This window comes from Drosophila kikkawai, chromosome 2L (assembly GCF_030179895.1).
Source record: "Drosophila kikkawai strain 14028-0561.14 chromosome 2L, DkikHiC1v2, whole genome shotgun sequence".
Lineage (NCBI taxonomy): Eukaryota > Metazoa > Arthropoda > Insecta > Diptera > Drosophilidae > Drosophila > Drosophila kikkawai.
In genome coordinates, this window is record NC_091728.1 from 6079250 (window position 1) to 6100274 (window position 21025).

The following is a 21025-nucleotide window of genomic DNA, read 5'->3' on the forward strand; positions in this document are numbered from 1 at the left end:
ATAAATTAATAATTTTTAAGAAATTGCAAAAATGGCATAAAGATGTTAATAATTATTTAATAAATCATTTTGAAGGAATTGGAAAAATGGCTTAAAGATTTCAATTCATAACTAGATATTTATTACAAGGAAAACTAATAATTATAGACCTTTACTATAACAGAGATCGAAACAATAGTATTTATAGAAAGAGGACTTATTTATACACTTTCAATTACGTATAGCTAACTTTTCCTCCTTGAAATGTGTTTTTCTGAATAAATAAAACTGCCCCCTTTCGTAGCGCCTCTGCTCAAAAGGTGTGCCACTCTTGTGTGCCGCATAGTGCTCTGTAGCTTCATCTCACCTCCAACTTCCGTTCTCCGATTTTCCCCTTAAATTTTCACCTTCCTCGGAGCATTTTCCTGCTTCTTCAGCCCCTTGGCAGCTTCATAAAGCCAAGTGTTTGCGCTTTGAAGTTTCCGCTTCCGCAGTTGACAACGCATTGTTGTTGTGGCTGCTTGTTTTTGTTGTTACTGGTTGTTATTGTTGTTTTTTTGTTGTCGTTGTTGCTATTGCGGCACAGCATAAAACATACTTATTCAGAAGTTGGTGGCACATTCGAAAAACACCAGGACATACACATTTATGGGCACAGCTAAGAAATTTTATCGACGAAAAACTAGATTTTTCTTAAAGGATCTTTAGGAAAAATTATGAATATGTTTTTGAAGGCTTGAAAAATAAATTTAATAATTTTTTGCTAAGCTCTTGTAATTTTTAAAAGTGGATTTTGAACATGAATGATACCTCTACTTTGATTTTTATTAATAATAATTAAATTACTCAGATTTGGTAGATATATAATAAAGCTGATAATACTGCAGGAACGATATATGATTTCTTACAAATCTAACGAAGAACTAAGCTCAACTTATTTCCAAGTGTACCATAAGAATGCCAATGCTGAGCACTTGTCGTATCTTCCTCCGGCTGCATTGTTGTTCACCTTTCGGCGTCGCATCTGTTCCCTTGAATCACGCAAAATGTAAATTACAAATTTATTCTCGTTTTCGCCTTACCCCAAAGCATCTAATTAAGTTTGGGAATTGTTTACTCGGCGAGGAGAAGCCAAGTGGTTGGGTAACTTTAGAGTAAATATTTTGTTGGCTTTCATCGGGGGGCGAAACTCAAAGAGTTGGATGATATTTATTGTTTAACGAAAGGCCATCATTTAATCATAATTATTTCATCTGTTAATTGAAAGTTTCCGGGACCATGACTTCGGACATTATCAAATTAATTGAGGCAAAATAAGCGCAGAAAATCTACTTGAACTTCAAACCTGCGTGAAAGTCCTTTATTTACACTTTTGTATTATAAATATTTGTACACGTTGCGGTCATAAATAACGACAGATTCATGGAATTTTATTACGCACATTTTATGCGCCTAAACCCGAAATAACAAATGCCAGGAGTGTGTGTGTACAAAAATGTGAGCAGCCGCGAAGAGGATTGAGACCGAGTTGAAGGAAACTCGATACGCGGGAAAGAAGTGAAAGCGAGGTGGCAGAAGGCAAACACTTTCACTTTGTGCCCATTTAAGGTCGTGTGTGGTACGTGCAATAAATAAGCGACTTATTTATGCCCCTCACACAGACACAGACAGCACCAATAACAAAGTATTTGGGTTAGTAATGCCATTTACGAGGCAAAACAAACATAAAGCAAAAATGTAAAAAAGCTCTGTTTACGTTTATGTTCATGCCGGTAAATCCGTCTTCAATGTAAGCTCTGCTAAATCTTAAACAAAGCAGAAAAAAAAGGAAGAAATATATATGGTATATATATGCATAATAATAACAGAAGAGGAAAGCCCAGAGAACGTTCGTCTATTTAACTAACTGTGCATAATTCATAATTTAATTAAGAACTCGGCGAAATGAAAAAAGTTACACGAGGGACATTGACGCGCGCCTGCCCTTTCCACTGTAAACGTCCTCATTTAAACACTGAAAGAAAATCTGACCAGCTTTAATATAGATAGATTTTAAGTTTAGTCTTTAAAGGATTTTTTCGAGTCGAATTTAAATTAATTATTATTATTTTATATTTTATTAAAATATTTTTATATTTAACTATTTAATTTTTAGAAAATTAAAAAACATTTAATAGCTATCAAAGAATTTCCTTTCATAGATACAAAACAAAAACTAGGAATAATTCCAATTATTTTTTTTATATAAAAACCCCATTATTTTCTCATTTTTCAAAGTTCAGTGCATTCGCATCTCAGTCTCCATTTTCCATTCCTCGTCTCGTGCAATTGTGTGTGCCAGTCGATGGCTGAGAAGCCCTGCCACAGCTGCTGGTGATGGTTAACGCTTTTAAGTGCGGCCAAAAGCTAGGGTCTGTGTGTGTAGGTGGCTCGTCATCTTGGCCATGTGATAGTGGTGGTGGAAATGCTGCAAATGGCCAACTGCCAACTACCAACAGGCAACGATGGTAAGGGCCATAAGTCAAGGAAATCTCCTCACCAAATGACAAGATTTTCCGTGGCTAAGGGAATGCATAAACAAAGCTCTAACCGGGATTATGTACCGAGAGGTGTGAGCAGGTTGGCTAATCCCAATGATGCATTTCGTACAATGAATTGGCTCAAGGGAATGCGTTGGTCAGAGGAAATCCGGGCTTTTCAGTTACTGAAGAGCCTTAACAAAATTTGTTTTAAATAAATTTAATATCATATACAGTTATTCAAAATATTTTAAAGCCTAAATATTTTACAATTTTCGAAGTAACTGACAAATAAATTATTGAATTAAAATTATAATAGCCAATATTTTTATTTTAGTTTTATGTTGAAGGTATCACTCAATAGTTAATATTGTTAATATATTTAAATATGACATACATATTTTAGTTTGCCACAAAATTCCGCCACAAAGTCTGAAAGTGATTTATTCTCAATTCATTGGCGCAGCAAAGTATGCAATGGAATCAAAGCAAAGAGCAGATGCAGCCACAGAAGGGAAATCGGGAAAATTCCGGCGACAAACCACAAACGATTGTCCAGAGCATTGTTCGATTTTTCACCGCCCCCCGTTCCCCTCTTTACCAACTCCCTTTTGACCAACTCCCCCTGCCAACTTGTCACGGCAGCCCCTAACAAGCCGCACAAAAGACGTCTCCCTGCGACTTGGTCAGCTCTTCATTTGGTCAACTGCTGACAGAGAACCACCACCACCACCGCCAGGAACAGCAACAGCAGCAGCAACCACCAACAACATCAACACAGTTTGGTGGTTTTCCCGACAGCCCCACGAACCCCCCTTTTGTTCGCTTCTCCATCCATGGTTAATTAACTTGCCTCGCATCGCGAAAAATTCCTTTGAACGAGTTCCGTTCCCTCGCTTTCCCCTTTGCTGCAACAAAGTTAAACGCTTTGACTTCTCGATGGGAAAAAAATAAAGAAAGGATTTTACATCTACTAATTTAATTGCTGCGACGTGATATTGAAGGGGCAAAAGGCATTTGAGAAATCTGTGCGACACCGTATCGATTGAAATTCAAAAGAAAACTTTAAAGTAATTAAATATCGATTGTCTAGAACAGAAAATTGTTCTTTTGGTTACCTTTTAACAGAGTATTTAAGGTTTAGCTGAAACTGCATTTTGTTTTATAAGAACTTAAATAAAAACTAATTGTAGACAAGGAAAACCGAGCATAAACCTCCAAATCGATATCGTTTTATAATATGAAAATATTAATGGAATGTAAAATATTTAATATAATTATCTTCCCAAAATTCAAAGTTCTCCCAAGCAAAAATATGTCTAAGATCGCATTTCTTGCATAAACCAAATAATTTATCCATCGGCGAAGTAGACATAGAGTCTAATTTGCATTTTGTCTTAAAGTTTACCAGAATAAACTAATTTCCAACGCCAGCACGAAATTGCTGTTGTCTAGATGAGCGAGCTGCATTTAAATTAACTTAATTTTCTGCTCATTTGCAAATGCAAACATTCTTCGTCTTTCCGCTACACACGCGTGCAATTACAGTCGCCCACATAAATATACTCAGCTCAGGCATTTACTTAAGTTGCACAATTTTAATTACAATTTCTGGTAAAAGCAACAAGAACGAGGCCCAGATAAAGTAGGCAGCAAAGAGGGATCACGCCCACTAAAAAGATGGGAGTGTTACAAAAAAAAAAAACAAAACAGATACAAAAGCACGAGAGCCAAGTGCAATAATAAACACAACGACGACAATCAGGGGTAGCGGAAAATGCGGGTGAGGGGGGTTTGAGGGTAAGAAAAAGGAAAAATTCACACTGCGGAAGCGAAAAATTTTCATTTAAAGCGATAAAAACTTTTATTACCACTACGAAAAATGTGGAAAATGTTTTTGGCCGCCTGGCAGTATGCAACATTTTTACGTAGCCGAGTCCTGCAGCTCACGCACACACTCAAATATTTACACTGCAAAGGAATTACCACATAAATCTTCATTTGGTAGCTTTAAATATGTTTAATTAAATATAAAAAGAGAGACAGTTAAGCGTGTCTGGGATTTGTCTTGAACACTAAAAAGGTTCAACGTAATTGCAACTTTTTGTAAGATTCCCTTAAAATATTTTTTTTCAGTGCACGGATATAGAAAAGTATAAGAACCCGAAGGAGAGGAGCCATCGGAGTTATCTCCGCCCACAATTTGGCTTGGTTTCCAGCCACTTGTATAATCGATGTATCCATGCCGATGCCTTTCTGCCTACTACGCCCCCAGGTCCACGCCCCCTTCTCCTACTTCTCCTACTTTTCCCCACAGCAGCCCCTCCTCTCATACTTCTCAGAAATCCCCCTTTACGCCCGAATGCCTTGGTCCTTTGTGTTGTTTATGTTACATTTGTGTGTTGCCTGCTTTTATTGCATTTGCGGCGTGATTTTCTGTTGCGGTGCGAGTAGGCGAAAATGGGTGAGGTTCTGGCAAAAGGGGGGGACAGGGGACGGTTGGCTTGTGCAAGGAGTTTTCCTCAAAGTGGAGCACTTTTCCCCCAGAAAAGCATAACGAAAGTAGTGCAGGGGGATTAGGCAAGAGAAGAGCACACATTTTAGGCTTATGAGCATTGCCGAAGCATATTTCATGCTCATATTGATTTTTGATAGCAACCAAAAGCCAAACACGAAATGGAAAATGAAAGAGAAAAAAGTAAGCCGGAAAAATGCGACAATTCCCCGATGAAAGTGCCATTTCCTCAAAGCAATTGATAAGTTTATTTACCATTGAGTTTGGCCAAGGAATTTCATTTCATAAAACATAAATATTAAAGTTCAATTTAAAAACTAGGATTAAAGCAAGCAAAATATTCATTTTAATATGAAAAAGTGAAAAATCAAAACAAATCTCTAAAATTAATTAGTTTCTCGACAGCTGTTCAATAAAATATATTTATAATAAAATATTTGTGGCCTTTAACTAAGCTTAGGCTTAACTATAAACCAAATTTAATTGCTAGTGGTTATTTATGCATTTGGAAAATCAATCAAACGAACAAATGTGGTAACCAATTTCTCGAGTTTCTTCAGTAAGCTGACCAAATTGCATAATTAATGACTTAAAGCTCAGGTCCTGGACCATTAGGCCAAGCCAAATTGTCAATCAAAGCCATCTCAGCCAGCAAGTGGTCGGAGATACATCGATCAATGACCGATTCACATTCAATTGAACGACAATGGCAATCATAAACGAAGCAAAACAAAGTCAGAGCAAACATGTGGCTACGTCAAGTGCAACGCCATGTGTATAAATTGCAAAGCTAATACGTTTAAATAAATCTGCAGGCAGTTTTTTTTCTTCCTGTTTTTTTTCTTCCTGCAAAATGTGTTTACACACAGACCCAATGAACAGCAAGAAGAGCAGGCACAATGGGAAACCCGGAGAAAATCAACGACTATTTTCGAAACCTTTTTAAAAGATATTTAGAAAACAAAGAGGCAAAACTACCAGAGCGGATGGCAGCCCAACAATGTTAGTGCTAGGTCAGCAGAAAAGGGGGCTAAGAAAAAACTGAAGGAGAGAGTTCCAAAGTCAAAGACGGCGAACACATGGCGTATGCGCAATATTCTTGTATCGTCCTGAGTATGTGTGAGTGCGACCTCTTTGTGTGAGTGAGCGCGTGCTGACACTTAATCTTCCAGCTGACGCAGATGCAGCCCAGGATATGGCAGTCATATATCTGGGCGGCTTCTCAACTTCCTAGGCAACGGATGTCGCATGTTATCCTCCATCCTTACTGCTTAAAAAGGAAGAAGAAAAAAAAAGCAGTGTCGCGGAGCAAAAGATATCAGTACAAAGCTAATGCACTAGCCATGGTTTTTGCGTTCTAGGCCAAAGGAAACTGAATGCAAAATAGGTGAATTCCATTGGAAGTTTAAGCAAAGCAAGGACTTAGCTATTGTGTGAAAATAAATTCAAACATATATTCAATTTTAAGGTGGAGTCTAAGGATAGAATAGTATATCTTCAGTCAGATAGTTTTAATACGGTTGTTATATTATATTTCAAATATAATTTCCTTGCTTATTCACCTTCAGTTTCTTCACTTTATTTGGGAAACCAATTTCAACCCCCATCGAACCCACACTGCGTATGAGTTATGAAAATCATTTTCGAACATCATCAGCAGCAACTGTGACAGAGAAATGCTCACGAATACTTCAAAGTCAGAAATTGATTTAAGTCAATTAATTATAACGACCCGTAACAACAATAACAAGAATCCAACTTTGGGGCCACGCCCTCTAACCAACATGTCAGGCATTCCCGCCCCCCTCTTTTTGGCTCATCCTTTTCGAGCCATAAGCTCAGAGGGCCACGTCACGTTTGTGCACAGCAAGAAAATGTGCCTAAGAAATAGTGGTAATTATGTGAGTAGGAAAATAAACAAAAATGTTTATGAAATTACAGTATTTACTTTTCCAAAATATATTTTATTAAATAATATATTGTGTTAGATTTATATACTTTAAACACTTTTATTTCAAATGTACCATATTTTTCTCCCTGTGTGGTCCAACATCAGTTGGCCAGCTGCTTTTGGGTGGCCTATGCTTTTCGGGGAAGGGCTTGTTGGGTTGCACAGAAAGACCATGTAATCGTATTAAGCAAACGGAACTGGTAGCTGGCCGAGCACGTGTTTGCCAAGAGTGAAGAGGGAAATATGTATAGGTATGAAGGGGGGACAGGCAGACGGGTGGACAGGTGGCATGGGGTATACAGGGGTACTTAAAGGTAATTGTATTTGTGCACTGCAAACATGGCGTGTTTTATTAACAGAGAGAGAAAGAGCGAGAGTGGAATGTGTTTACTCATATGTCTTGTCAAAGACAAGTTAATTATTTTACCATGTGTAGTTGTGTGTGTGTGCGTTGTTTATTTTTGGCCATCGATTTTCACACGCTCTATATTACAGCACACACAAAAAGCCGAATTTACATGAGGATTCTGCTGGCTCAATGCCTTGGCATATTGTCGTCCTTATTATAAACTGGGATCTCTGTTTCTTTGCTTTGTCACGCCCCTATGCCGCCCTCCTTGTTGTTGGGCTTCAGAGTTTTTCCAAATATTTGCACAATATTTGTCAGAATTAATTAACAATATGAATGAAAAGGGGAGAAAGAGAGAAAACTGTGTCGTCTCAGCATATTTCAACTTTTTTTTTGTTGTTGTATACCAGCACTTGTTTACTCGAAAGCGCTTTGCATAAATTGCAGAACACAAGCCGTAAAAAAATGTGCACAATTTAATTAAATTTATGCGAGCAAATTTCTTTGGTCTGGAAAATACCAAAGAAATAAGAGCGAAATGCCTGGTAATTATCTAAAAGTTTAAGGACATGAAAAAGAGACAACTATGAAGAATTATAACTAGAAGTTGAAGGATAATTGAAATAAAGTTAGGACAACAATAGGTCAAAGTATAGTTTTCTGTTGAAAACTTAATTATTTTAAAATGTTGAAATAGTTTAAGAAGATAACTTTATTCAGGGTTTACATTTAATCTTAGTTTTCATTTGATAAATTGTTGAAAAAGAAATGAAGTTTCAAGCATAAACTCATAATTGTGGCTCAAGTTTCATTTTTCAGCAATAATGAAACATCAATAATAATAATAATAACATCAAATTTGATTGATGAACATTAGTTGTAGGCAATTTATTAATTACAATATTACTTGGGCACTTAAAACTAATTTATTCATTATCATTAATACTTCCTGCTTTCCTTACGTAGCTCAGAGTGTTTTCCTACCAATTTGCCCCTGTAATTCACACTACAATCCATCACTATCCGTTTTTGGCCATTTGTCTTCCCAACCTTTCCAGCATTCCTGCTCACCCCGCAGAGGTCTGTCACTCTCTCGTGCTCATCATCATGAAGGACTAACGAAGCAGCCAAAAACCTGCTTATAATTACCCCACCAGATTACACATTGCCTAACAAGGCCCATTCATTAATGTCATCAAATCCTTGAAGGACAGGCAACACCGTCTTCTCCAGCAAATCTGCAACATTATGTCAACACACCCTCGCACACACACACACAGAGAGACCCGGCAAATGGGCCACGTTAATGGCAGATCCCCGGGCTCCTGGCCAGGACTCCCAAGCCCCTGAGACTTTCACAAAGTTGCAGTTTGCTGCAAATGCTATAAAAAGCCAAACGGAAACGGCAGCAACAGCAGTGGCAACAATAAAAGCCGAAACATCTAGGCTGTAGAGATCTCAGTTTTGGCCAGCGGCTTTTATTTCAGGTGGACGTGAATTTCCAGAACGAAAACGCTTTGGTTTTATGGCTCTTTTTGCGCTAGTTAACATTTTCGCAGCTACAAAAATGTCGCACGGTTACCTGCAGGTGCCAGGCAGTGACGATGCCAGCTTAACGATTGCCCAAAAACATTAAATTCATCAAAGAAAATGTTACAAAAATCTTATTAAAGTTTTATAGGTCTTTCTCTTGCGTAACTTGTACATTGACCAACAGGAAATTATTTATATTAAAGAGAAGCTTGTTTTAATATTAAATTTTATGGATATTTGATTTGAAATAAAAAACTTCGGACTAAATTTTTGTCAAAAGTTAAATATTTACTTATTTTTTTAATAATTAAGGTTCCTAAAATTGGATTTTTTATTTCCACCTTACAATATTATTTACTGCTAGAATTGTTTTTTCAATTCCCCTTTTTTTTTTAAACATATAAAGTAGTTTACCGCTCGTTATAACTTGTAATTCCCAACTGGTTTGTCAGCATGAAAATGGACAAAATGTTGTTTGTTCCGTGTTGAATGGCTTTTCCTGGCAAAAATGGGAAAAGTGCTTGCCACTTGGCAATGTCTCTTCTGAAACTTGAACAACTCGAGGCTTCTACTCTGGCAATTCGAGATTGCCTCTCCAGGACACTCGGTCCCTTCTCATACCCGTCCGCCCGGTAACTTGGCTCTTGGCCAGTTTGAGCCAACCGTGCGCCTTTCATGCTGCCTGTGTTTACAAGCTAAATTCATTCGCCGCCTCTCGTCGCCTGCCGTCATCAGCAATGTGATGATATCCATGTACCCCCGATAGTTCCTTCACCTCGTACTCCTTCATCCTGAATTCCTATCCCTTTCGCTATCTACCATGCAGCCAGGTATTGCATTTTTTCCATCTCGGTCCTCATTGTTGTTAGCCTCCTGACAATGCAGTTGGTAATGGCAAAATGGCAGCAACAACAAAGGTAACTGGAGCCTCATCAGCATCATCAGGATCTATTGCCTGGCGGCAACCTGACAACACGGAGTGCACTCGGAGAAATAGAAGGGTCGAACTATTTTAGTACTAAAGATGTTTGTTATTATTTAAAGTATTGTTTTTAGTACATTTTTTGGTTGTATTTCGTTTATTGATCCAAGGACATACAACTCTTTGATTATAAATATTTAAAATATTTAATAAATATGATGAATGCCCATTTATTTTGCAAGTGCAGAGTGTTTTTGCGGATGCGTGTGCACCAGTTGCCATGGCGATATATGATAAGTTTATGCGAGTCAGTCAACGTTAACGTTTGCATCTTTCAATTTGTGAAACAAGTCTAATTTCTACCCTTAGATGGTCAACCCGATTCCCTCTCATTTCCCGCATTATCTGGCTATAATCCTAACATTATGACTGACGTTGGACATAATGTCGGACTCGAACAATATGGCCAACAAATGCCTCGCTCCATGAGGCTGCAAAAGTTGCAGACCGCTGGCCGCTGACCATTTGGCCAAGTTAAGTCGGATTTATGTTGATGGTGCAGTCAAGTTATGAGTCGCCTGGCAGCGACTCCTAGTGATGATCCTGGGCCAGCTCCTAGTCATGCCATATCCCCGAGTGCTGGTCCGTTGCCATGGCAAATGTCCGTTGCTTTGGTGCTTCGCTATAATTGACGTTGCAGGTTTCAGTTCAGCCACTGAAATTTTTTCTGTCGTAAATATTCAGCGAACGTCATGAAAAAAGTATTCTTTGCTTTGGGAGATGTGAAAAAAGGGAATAAAGTTTAACTTTTTACATGTACATATGTAATAGCAAATTGTTTGGAACTTTACAGAGATCAAAAACTAAATTTTAATTAGCTTTCTGAAGTTTTTACTTTTAATTTTTACAATGTACTTTATGTACTATCATTATCATAATTATGCTTTTATTCAAATAAGACAAATAATCCTGAGACCATAAAATATCTGTTTTAGATACAAAGCAGATCATTTATGGTCTCAGAGAAACAGATATATGCCCTCACTACATAAAAATACAATTTCCAATTTTCTGCAAAAGTGACTTAAAATAAATTCGTTTTACCAAAGTGCTCATAGCAAACTAACGGATAATTTGATACATGTTCTTAGCTCTGCGATAGCCTGCAATTCCACCCTCTCTTCAACGATTTAGTAGCTCCGCAACTAACCCAAGTCCTTCCAACATATGTGCGATATGCGAACAAGTTCTAGGGTTTATTTTGACACATGTGTGATGGGTAAAATGGGAAAATGTTGTATACATCTGGCCATCAGCAGCAGCGAAATGAAATGGAAAGCCACATGGCGGCATTATGGATTAGTTGTCCAGCTTTTGGAGCTGACAAATAAAACGTTTTTCGACTGTCACACAAAGTGATGAGCTTTGAGGGTTTACATGTAGTTTGTGCTGTTTCCAAGTTTATTTTTTGGGAACCTTCTACTTCTTAGTGGCTTCTGGAAATACATACAATTTTTTAAATCTGAAAAATTTTGTCTGGGTCATGTTCTATGAGTAGATGCATGTATATTATTAAAGTTATTTTATTTCCCTTCCTGAATATCCGGAAATCAATGCCAGAATTCAAATAAAATGCAACAATAATAGCACCAGGCCTAGCCATTGTTAACCAATTGTTGTGGCAACCCTTGTGGCAGTCCTTTAACTATTTAATTGCCACTTGAGAGCGGCAAACCAAAAGCTCCTGACCATTCTTTAACAATTGTTGCGGCAAATATTATCCCAGAATATTCATGATTTTTATTGTATGCTCTCTTCACAATTTTTTCCAGATTGCAAATTGAAATGGCAACAGCAACAATGTGAGCGGCCACAAGAGCAATAATCCCAAGCAAAGAGCTCTGAAAATAAGCAGCATCGAGAATAATAAACAACCAAAGAATAGGAAATACGAAATATAAGGGACAAATCATAAGCAGGAATGCCGGGAAATTGTGGGCTGTGAGCTGCAGGATGCGAATGCGATGCGAAGGCGACGCAGATTGCATCCAAGGACTGCTGGGCCAGCGAACAATCGGTGGGGCAAACAATGCGAACTAATAAAGCACTTAAGCGGATAGACAACGACGACGACGACGACGACCAGCAACGAGGACACCCAAGTGGAAGCAATACTCCAACTCCATCTCCGGCAGGAGCAACAGCAGCTTCGGCTCTAATCAAAGTTAAATTTTCCGTACCACGGGCCGTATGATCAACGGGCATTGGATTGATACGCAGACAATGGCGCAACCGCCCCAAAACAGACGCGACACGGGTCGCCGTTGTCCCCCATTGGGACAGTCGCAACGGGAGAGCGACGAGGATGAGGTCCTCGTCACCTCTCGAGCCACCACACCGCTGACAGCCAACGGAGCTACCACTACCAGACTGGTGGCTGTTCAGCCGAAGGACATGCAACGAAACCACCTGCTAAAGATGCCAACCGCAACAATAGAGAAACCAACGATAACAGCCACCAAATCATCATCAGCAGAAGCAGCAGCAGCAGCAGCAGCAGCATCATCGTCAGCAGTAAGAGTCCCTCGCCGGGCACTAAGGATACTGGCCCAGAGCCTGCTGCTCCCAGCCCTAATCCTGGGCGTACTTGTGGGCAGCAGCCAGGCGGGTTTCGCCTGCCTCAGCAATCCCTGTGTGTTCGGCGTCTGCATCGATGGCCTGAACAGGTAAGTCCACGCAGAAAATTTCAAACAGCAAATGGGCATGATTAGAGATGGCAATTACACTGAAACTAAATTAATTTTACTTGCTTTACCACCACAAAATATGGATTTTCTTCTGCTAATCAAGTAGATTTCAAATGTTTAGTCATTTTCTTTAAGCATCTCCTTGCACTTCAGTGGACCCTAGAGCGGGCAATTTACCATCCATAGTACGATTTTTTCCGGCTTATTATCGGCCCGGGCAAGGGCCAATAAGCCCGTCCAACGCATTTCGAGTGGCAATAAACTTGCGCCACTTGAGCATCAGGAGGGCTCGCAGTTTCAGTTGCAGTTCTGCTCTCCGGCCATTCGATACGATACCAAATAATGGCATATGTGGAGCCCTTGATGCTGATGCCCCCACTTTGCAGGGAAATGAATTTGCACAGATGTTTCTCCTCCTCTCCTGATGCAGCCTTGGGTTTCATTTTCCAGCAGGATTCTCTTACCGCCATCCTTCACACATCTTTTTTTTAATGCATGTCCGTTTAAATGGGGTTAAGTTGCGGCCACTGCAAGTGCGGGAAAATCAGGAAAAGCGAGAGAGAGAGGGAGTATGCTGAGTGGTTTTCAATTGCAAGCAGCAGGAAAATTATGAACTTGGACGGTCAGCCAAAGTGCATTCTCAATGCGATAAATTTACAGCCCAGATATGCTAAAATTTTCAAGTATTAATAAATTTTGCCCTGATTTTCGAAGAAATTTAATTAAAGTACAAAAGTCTATATAATTACTTATATAAATTAAATTATGTTAATTTCGGCACCAAACTCTTTTCGCATCTTCGGTAAAAGTAATCTATTCAAATCCTTTGCCAGTACCAACCGGAATCTTCATTTCATCCCAAATCCAAGCCAAAAGAGCCCCTTAAATTGCTGCACTTCTCGCCACTCAGTGGGGTAAACTGTGAGGCTTAGCTGCCACAGACTTCGCCTCACGATTTAGCCTCAGACAGTCAGATATATATACATTATGCACAAACAAGTTAGAAGACGATGGACTTTTTTCTATTTCCCCCACCACTTCTGCTACGCCAACCAACATCGCTCTACTTGACGCCATTTATAGAACTAAGTAACTGCTATTTTATTTTTCCATGCTCACTTCGCGATATATGCAGCCCGCTAATCCCGCCCAGAACCACCCAATAGTGCCGTCAGGAAAAGCGGTTAAGATATTTTTCCACGATAGCTTCGCCCGAGAGCTGCAAGTCAAATGCGAAAACCAGAAGCTTTAAATTTTTCCCCGGCTGCATTTGCCAGGCTGAAAAAAAAAGAAAAGGAAAAACTAAGGCGATGGATGGAAAAGTTTATGTGTTGGCAAGCGAAATTTATAGCTGCAATTAAATTTAACACGATGCCATGAGATTTAAACGGATTAACTGAATAGTTTTCGACCATCTTAAAGTTGGCAACAAAAGGAAAAGCAACGGCGATTGATAATCGCGGAGGAGTTTACTGCCACTGAAGAACATTGATATTTTATTGGTTTATCCCGGTTTATGCGTTCGATAAGCTTGCCTTAAACCGTTTTATGAGTTGGCTCTTAAAAGTGCACAGTGGCGGCCAATAAAAGTCTACTAAAATAGTTGGAAAAGAGGATAGGGATATGATTTGTTTGGCAAATTGCCAGAACCATCAAGTAGTTGGTGCCGTTGAAATTTGCCTAAGAACAAAGTGGTTCGTTGCTTTATTATTGCCCACTTTTAGGCACCTTCTTGAGTGGATTCAATTCGCATGAGAATTCTTATGTATAAATAGCGAAGCACATCCCAATGACTGCTTCTCAAGAACCCATACACTTTTACCGATCGGCCTTCCACTCTGGTATTCAGTCCGCAGAGTGGCAGCCAAATGCCATTATGTAGTCATTTCCCAATTGCTTCTGGCTGAAGGAAACAAATCAAACGGTCTCTGGGGTGAAAATGTCCAACCGAAGGCCATAATCAGCCGGAATCTCGAGGGTTTCACTCGGTTGATACAGACTGAAACAACGGACTGTGAGAACAACAGGCGAGTGTGTCTAGCTTAGACCATAACAGACAAGTGCAGCGGAAGGCTTCGGCTGCCCGGCCACCTGCATCCTAATGTAATCCATTATAAAGGACAACAGTAAGCCAGACCTGAGCCCCCAACAACACATCCCCAGGAGTGGGCATGGGGGTAAACTTCTTTAATTAAGCTGGCGATGCTATGGTTACCTGGCATCAGCTCCTCCATGTCTGCATTCTATCCGAGCAGCAGCTTTCACTCTTCCGCAGCAGCTCCCCTGACACATTTTTGGCTCTTTGCATTTCCGCTTCCGTTTCATTTTCAATTTCAGGCAGGGCAATGAAATAGGAATAGAAATGGAAATGGAAAAAGAGCACCAACCCAATCCCAAATGTCTACCAAATATTTATTTCCACAACTCAAGTTACACGTCGGCCACAAGTTTATGGCACTCAACTGGCCAGCCAGTTGGTTGTAGGGTATATAATATGTGTGCAGTGCCTGCAGGCATGCAGGAAGATCTAGAAGATCTGGGCGTGAAAAGTCAGTGTAATTTATTCAGGAAAATACTGCAATACAGGGGAACATGAGTGCGAGAGTGGGAATATATGGTTACATATTCAATTGATCTAAAGAATTTTAATAAAAACTATTGTACGTTAAAAATATTAGTCAAAAAGACAACTTTACAGATTTTTTAAAATAATTAAAATGTATATCTTTATTCATATATTCCTATATTTTGGTTACTATACAATTGTAATTTTTTAATTAGTCCTTTCCGATGTAAACCCACCAAGCTATAGATTGAGTTTTAGCTCCCTAGTTGTACGGGTTAGATAACCAGAGGGATATGTGCCGTATCTATCCACCCATCTGGGCCGGAACCGTCACTTCAATAACGCCAAACTGCCATTATAGTCCGGAGTGGTGTGCATCGTGTTATCTACCCTCTCCGTATTGCCCGCCCTCCTGTATTGTGCCATTTGCTGTTACTATTTTTATCCAAAGCATTTTGTTCGCCGTCTCGTTACACCACACTCTCTAACTATGGTATATTTTTTTGTTGTTTCATTTCTTTTGCTGTGCCGCTGCTGCTGCTGCTGCTGCTGCTGTTTTTTCGCAACGTTTGATGCATCATTGACACACCGTTCCACCCACGGATAAACCTGGAACTCGTCCTCCGCCCACGTGTGCCGATGATAACAACAACAACAACAACTACCATCCGGAACTATGGGGAAAACTACAACTACAACTACAACTACGACTATAACAGCTCGTACTCGTGTTACTGCATTGATGGCTACACAGGGATCCAGTGCCAAACGAATTGGGACGAATGCTGGTCGGGCCCCTGTCAAAATGGCGGGACATGTGTGGACGGTGTGGCCTACTACAATTGTACGTGTCCGGAAGGATTTTCCGGTAAGTGTACTACTCCTGCCATCTATACACCCCCACCCATGGGTGTACAGACAAGTGCCTGAATGCGGTTTATATTTGGGGCCAGAATCATCCAGCTGAAATGCACAAAACTAAACCTTTTTATATGCACAAAACATATTGAGAAGACTAACCTTTACTTTGATATTATTAATACAAGAAAAAGTAACAATAATATTAAAATACTTTATAGAGGAAGGTAATCAATTCAAGAAAGTATTATTTAAAAAGAAAATCGATTGGTAACGATTAAGAAATTAATTAAGTACACTAAGCAAACATTTAACATATATTTATTTATGCGAATCTAAGGATAACCTGAAGACCTTAGAATTTCAGGGTTTTTTTTTCAGTTCACAGTGCAGTTAGGCAAATAGGAAAAACGGGGAATAAAGGACTATGCACGCAAAGTGGAGTGGCAAGCCAGTTGAGTGGGTGAAGTTCCTCTTCCGTTCCACGTGCGAAATGTATTTTTATTAAGCCAAACATAAAAAACTCAGTCTCGCTTGGTGGTTTGCACTTGGTCTAGAGACAGATCCCCGAGCCGAGAAACGCGTACTCCAGCAAATAGAGAGGAATTCCTGCCAGGACGCGCGAACACACAGGATTTTCTTTTTTTTGCCCCAAACGTATTTGTAAAATTTACGCTAGACCAGGGAGCAAGAGGGGGGAATAAATGGAGAAAAATAAAAATATAACGTACAATGCTCGTTTTTACTTATTTTCCCGGCATTTGCTCACATGTGTCTATTCTTCTTTTTAACGCGCCCTGAGAGAGCCAACGGGTAGGAGGAAAAACTCCGAATATAACACAGAAAAAAGAAAATAGGGAGTCATTGAAGTGCAGAAGCCTTTTATACTCTTAAAAAAGGTGTTTGATTTGGTAGGAAGAGACTTTTGAGGAGAGACTTTTAAACTTTCAATGGGTTTTTTTTTTGTAGTAAAAAATAAGGATTTACATTTGAAGCCATTATACGGAGAAGAAAAATGGGGAATGTATGTATAAGATACATTTATTGGGACTATTTGTTGATATACTAATCATGTTTGTAACTCTTGAGTTGTTGTATACCTATTGTTGTACCTATAAGAAATAAAACAAAATTATAATGCCTTATAAATAATAATTATAAATAAATATAACTATCAAATAATGAATTTAGATTATAATAAACATGATAATTATAATAAGAAAGAGAGCTTTAAGGCCTTTCCTTTGACCTCTTATACCCCAATCTGGGAGAGCATTTGAAAAAGTGAGATGATCAAAAGCAAGCGATAAAAACGCTTTGAGAGATCTCCAAAGACGTTAAAACGAGGGCAATGAGAAGGGACAAACGGAGGAAAAGTCGAGGAAAATGCGGAAAGTGGAAATGGGAAATACGAAAGCCGAAGCTGGCAAACCGGCTTTAATGTTGTCTATTGTGGTAGTCAATGTTGGGTGCTTAACGTGCCACTTGCCACGTGTGTTTGTGTGTGAGTGTGTGTTCGTATCTGTGTGGGCCAAGTACGGAAGTCTAACCATGAATGTATCTAATGTTCATCCTTTGGACGCCGTGTACTCTCCACTCGTACGTACACACATAAACACATTTACTTGTGGTACGTGCGAGAAGCACTTAGTGTCCGTCCATATCCTCTTTACACTCTTTTTTTCTTCTCTTATCCCCTCGTATCCAACCCCTTGAACATCCCCTCCTTGAGCGTCGCCACAAAGTTGACTTTATAAAATTTAGTGAAATTTATAGCCAGCGCATCTAGGTGTTATACGTACACTATATTTGTATTTGTAGCCGTATCAACGCCAAACTAAAACCGAAATACAAATTGCTGCAAATTTGTTCAGGAACTTTGCTGATGAGTTCAACGAGTGGACGACGAACACCAGCTGAACAATCAGGCCAAGAGAGATGGCCGAATGGATGTGGGGATGTGGGATTTCCGAGTAGACCAAAGTCATTGAGTCAGTCAGTTTGGCTCCAAAAGGATCTTGGGAATAAATTACAGACACACAGGCAGAGAGACACAAATGCAGGCTAAGCCCGGAACACGGGTTACATGTGTTTTCCGGCTGGCCGACTGCATCTGAATTGAAATAATGGAGATGCGAATTGCGGGTGATTGAAAGTTGTGTTTTTATTTCAAGTCGTCCTTAAGACTTTGAGTGTGTTTTGATTGAGCTCGAGGAGGGGTTTTATAGTGTTAATATTTTAGGGAGAAGTATGTAAATTCAAATATTTTTCTCTTTTTTTCGAAAGTGAAGTTATAAAATACCTGCTTTAATTATGGAATTTATTTTAATATATTTAATATTTAACTTTCTAAGCGAAATTTTCTTTTGGTTAAAGAGTACGGAGACTTTAATTTAGCTTGAAAATTATGTAAAATTACTAGATTGGGTCCACAAATAATATTCAAATTATGTATTTTAATTTTATAAATGCAGTAGTTTTTAATGAATGACTCTTCCTTTACCAAGTAATTTTTATGCCACAATATAAATCCAATTTATTTAAAGAAACTCCCCGCATAAATCCAAAATAACTGCAATCCCTACAATTGTATTACTCAAAGGACTCGCTTAGAGAGTAAACTTCCCCCCAACGTGGAATAACTTTCATCGTTTTGCTCCCCAGCCGAAACAATTGCATTAATTTAACATAAATAGAGCAGAGTCGAGCGAAGCAACACAAACGCTGGAAAAACAAAGGCCGGCAAAGTATAAGCACTGCAAATGAAATCAACACAAAAACAAATAAAATTATGCACTGCCTGCAATCTCTTCACTGCTCCGGTTTTCCCACCCATTTTCCACCGATTTTTCCGCAGGAACTAAGCGATTCCATTGCAAATTGCTCGCAGTCGGGGCAGCAAAAATAAGTAAAAAATATATATAAAAAAAAGACAAACCCAAATGTAAATAAAGCAAAAAATTGCATAACAAATTCGGCGCATAAAAAAGGAAAGCGAAATATGCTTTTGGACAAGGCAGCCGCAAAAAATTCTATACATACATATATACACTCATATATAATAAATAGATTTTTTTGCCAAAAGCACGCGAAATGTCGGAAATGAAGCTGTAAAATGCTATGAAAAAAATCAACGAAAAATGCAGGAAACATATTCTAAAAAAAAAAGTACCAACTTAATAAAGAAGGAAAATGCTGGAAAATTTTAAAATGAAATGCAGTGCATGAATAGGAGTCTAACACAAAACAAAGCGAAAGTAACGGATGCAAAGAGAGCTGCGAAAAGAGGCAGGGAAGGCGGAAAAGCAGGAAAATGGGCAGACGCCTCGGGCATTATTTAACCGTTCATTGAGTTTTGGAAAGCTTTCACCTTGGTCACCTCTTCCAGCCCCCCTTTTTAGCCTGGTTTTAGCTCCTTTTCGACCCCATTTTCGGGGGCATTAAAAAGTATTTCCCAATGCAAATGAAAGGGACTACGAGATAATGTAAGAGCGGGAAGGCAGCATTCTAATTAATTTTATGAGCTTCCTTTGCCTTTCCATTGCATTGCGCATATTTACGCCGGGGCTTTTCCTATTTATTTTCCAACGCTTATGTTTATGCCTTTTGAAGTGGTTGCAGGATATTCTCATTATAGGTTGTGTTACATAGGGCTTGCCTTTTGCCAGTTTTACTTACCAATTCTTTGGACCCGTTTCTATAAGTTTGGGGTATGGTTGCTCTCTCTGAAATACGGTCGCTTTGATTGCGTTTTCACTTTTAGCCGCACTTTATCTCTTTGGCCGCTTTGATGCTTTGACCTGATTAAATCAGGCTAATTATGGCGTCAACTGAAATGATACAACATATATAACATTATTACTAATGTGAAATACGTACTAATTATGCGGGCGTAAATTGAAATTTTAATTATATTCACTAAAACTGTGCTGTTTGGGTATATAAAACACGAGTTAAAATGGTTATATGGTGTATTAACTTAAAGATTAAAATTTAATTAAATGAATCTAACGAGTTCTAGGTATTTGAATTAGCCATTATTAAAGGAATATCTTTTGTTCTCAGTAAACCATTTGTGATTTTAGGATAGCAAGCTTATTACGCTTACAAATGAACTCCAAATTTCCCTAATCCTTTTCCCTTTCAATGGCGTCCTTCAGATAAAGTCATAACCTATTTTACATCTCCCAAGGAATCTGCAATCTTCTCTGTGTAAGCCCCTGCGACTTAACCTTGCTCTCCTGACACAAACCCACTCACTCACACGCGTACACACTCGCAATTACGCACACAATCGCAATGGCGGCGCAATCCAATAACAAAGCTTGGGCATTCCTTTGTCCTTTTGCTCCTTCGCTGCTGGCTGCCTTTATGCAATCATTGCAGCCAAAAACCAAAACAATTGGAGATGCGGAAAACAGTGGGGCGGAGGGAAAAGCCTCAGGAAAAACCATGCGAAAAGCTCTAGAGTCCGTTGCATTGCGAAAACAATAAAGTGCGGGACGGGGGGCGCAAAAGGATGGACTCAGCATGGTTGCAGGAAGGTCTTCCTGGGCCTATTCACCATTGAAATTTCGCATTCCGCATTTCACATTCATGCAAATGCAGCAAATCAACAATGAAAAAATAATAAAGGATTGTGCTGGAGAAAATGTGGTCTAGTCGAAGTGGGAAATACTCTTGATCTGAAAAGGGGATCCTAAAAGTGAACTTCTCAATTGTTTTTTTAATTTTATATGAGAATAGTGCTTTAAATGAAATGAAATATTTACGCGTCGAGACTCCACAAATTTGGTTAGCTAGACCCCATTGTTATTTTTTTTTTTTTAATAATGATTGTATAATATAGAAGTATATCTGTTTTGTATGATAGTTTTGAGCACATTTTTTTGTATATTTCAAAAATCCAGTGATTCCTATACCCCACATTTTTCATTATTTAAAGTATTTTATTTGTTTTTAATATTTTCTTCAAGTTAATCCCAACTTAACCATGGCAAACCAACTTATTAGAGTATAAGTATGGAAAAGCATTGAAATTGCAGCCGTGCAGCTTCGCTTATTTTTTCCCCAAGCACTTCTCATT

At 39.0% G+C, this 21025-nt stretch overlaps 2 protein-coding genes across 3 annotated transcripts in view; one reads left to right on the forward strand and one right to left on the reverse strand.

The window, feature by feature from the left end:
* The window catches only part of LOC108074540 (MKRN2 opposite strand protein), a 56641-nt gene that overhangs the window by 6547 nt on the left and 29069 nt on the right, over positions 1–21025 (reverse strand). Inside the window, exon 2 of the mRNA XM_017166630.3 lies at positions 19618–19769. The gene's annotated coding sequence lies outside the window, so the exon portion shown is untranslated. The remainder of the gene's footprint in view (positions 1–19617; positions 19770–21025) is intronic.
* The window catches only part of eys (eyes shut), a 54845-nt gene that overhangs the window by 2958 nt on the left and 30862 nt on the right, over positions 1–21025 (forward strand). For both annotated transcript variants that reach the window (XM_017166622.3, XM_070283262.1), the window contains exons 2-3: positions 11601–12494; positions 15801–15949. In XM_017166622.3, coding sequence (XP_017022111.1) covers positions 12019–12494; positions 15801–15949 — 625 coding nt within the window. In that variant the 5' untranslated portion in view covers positions 11601–12018. The remainder of the gene's footprint in view (positions 1–11600; positions 12495–15800; positions 15950–21025) is intronic.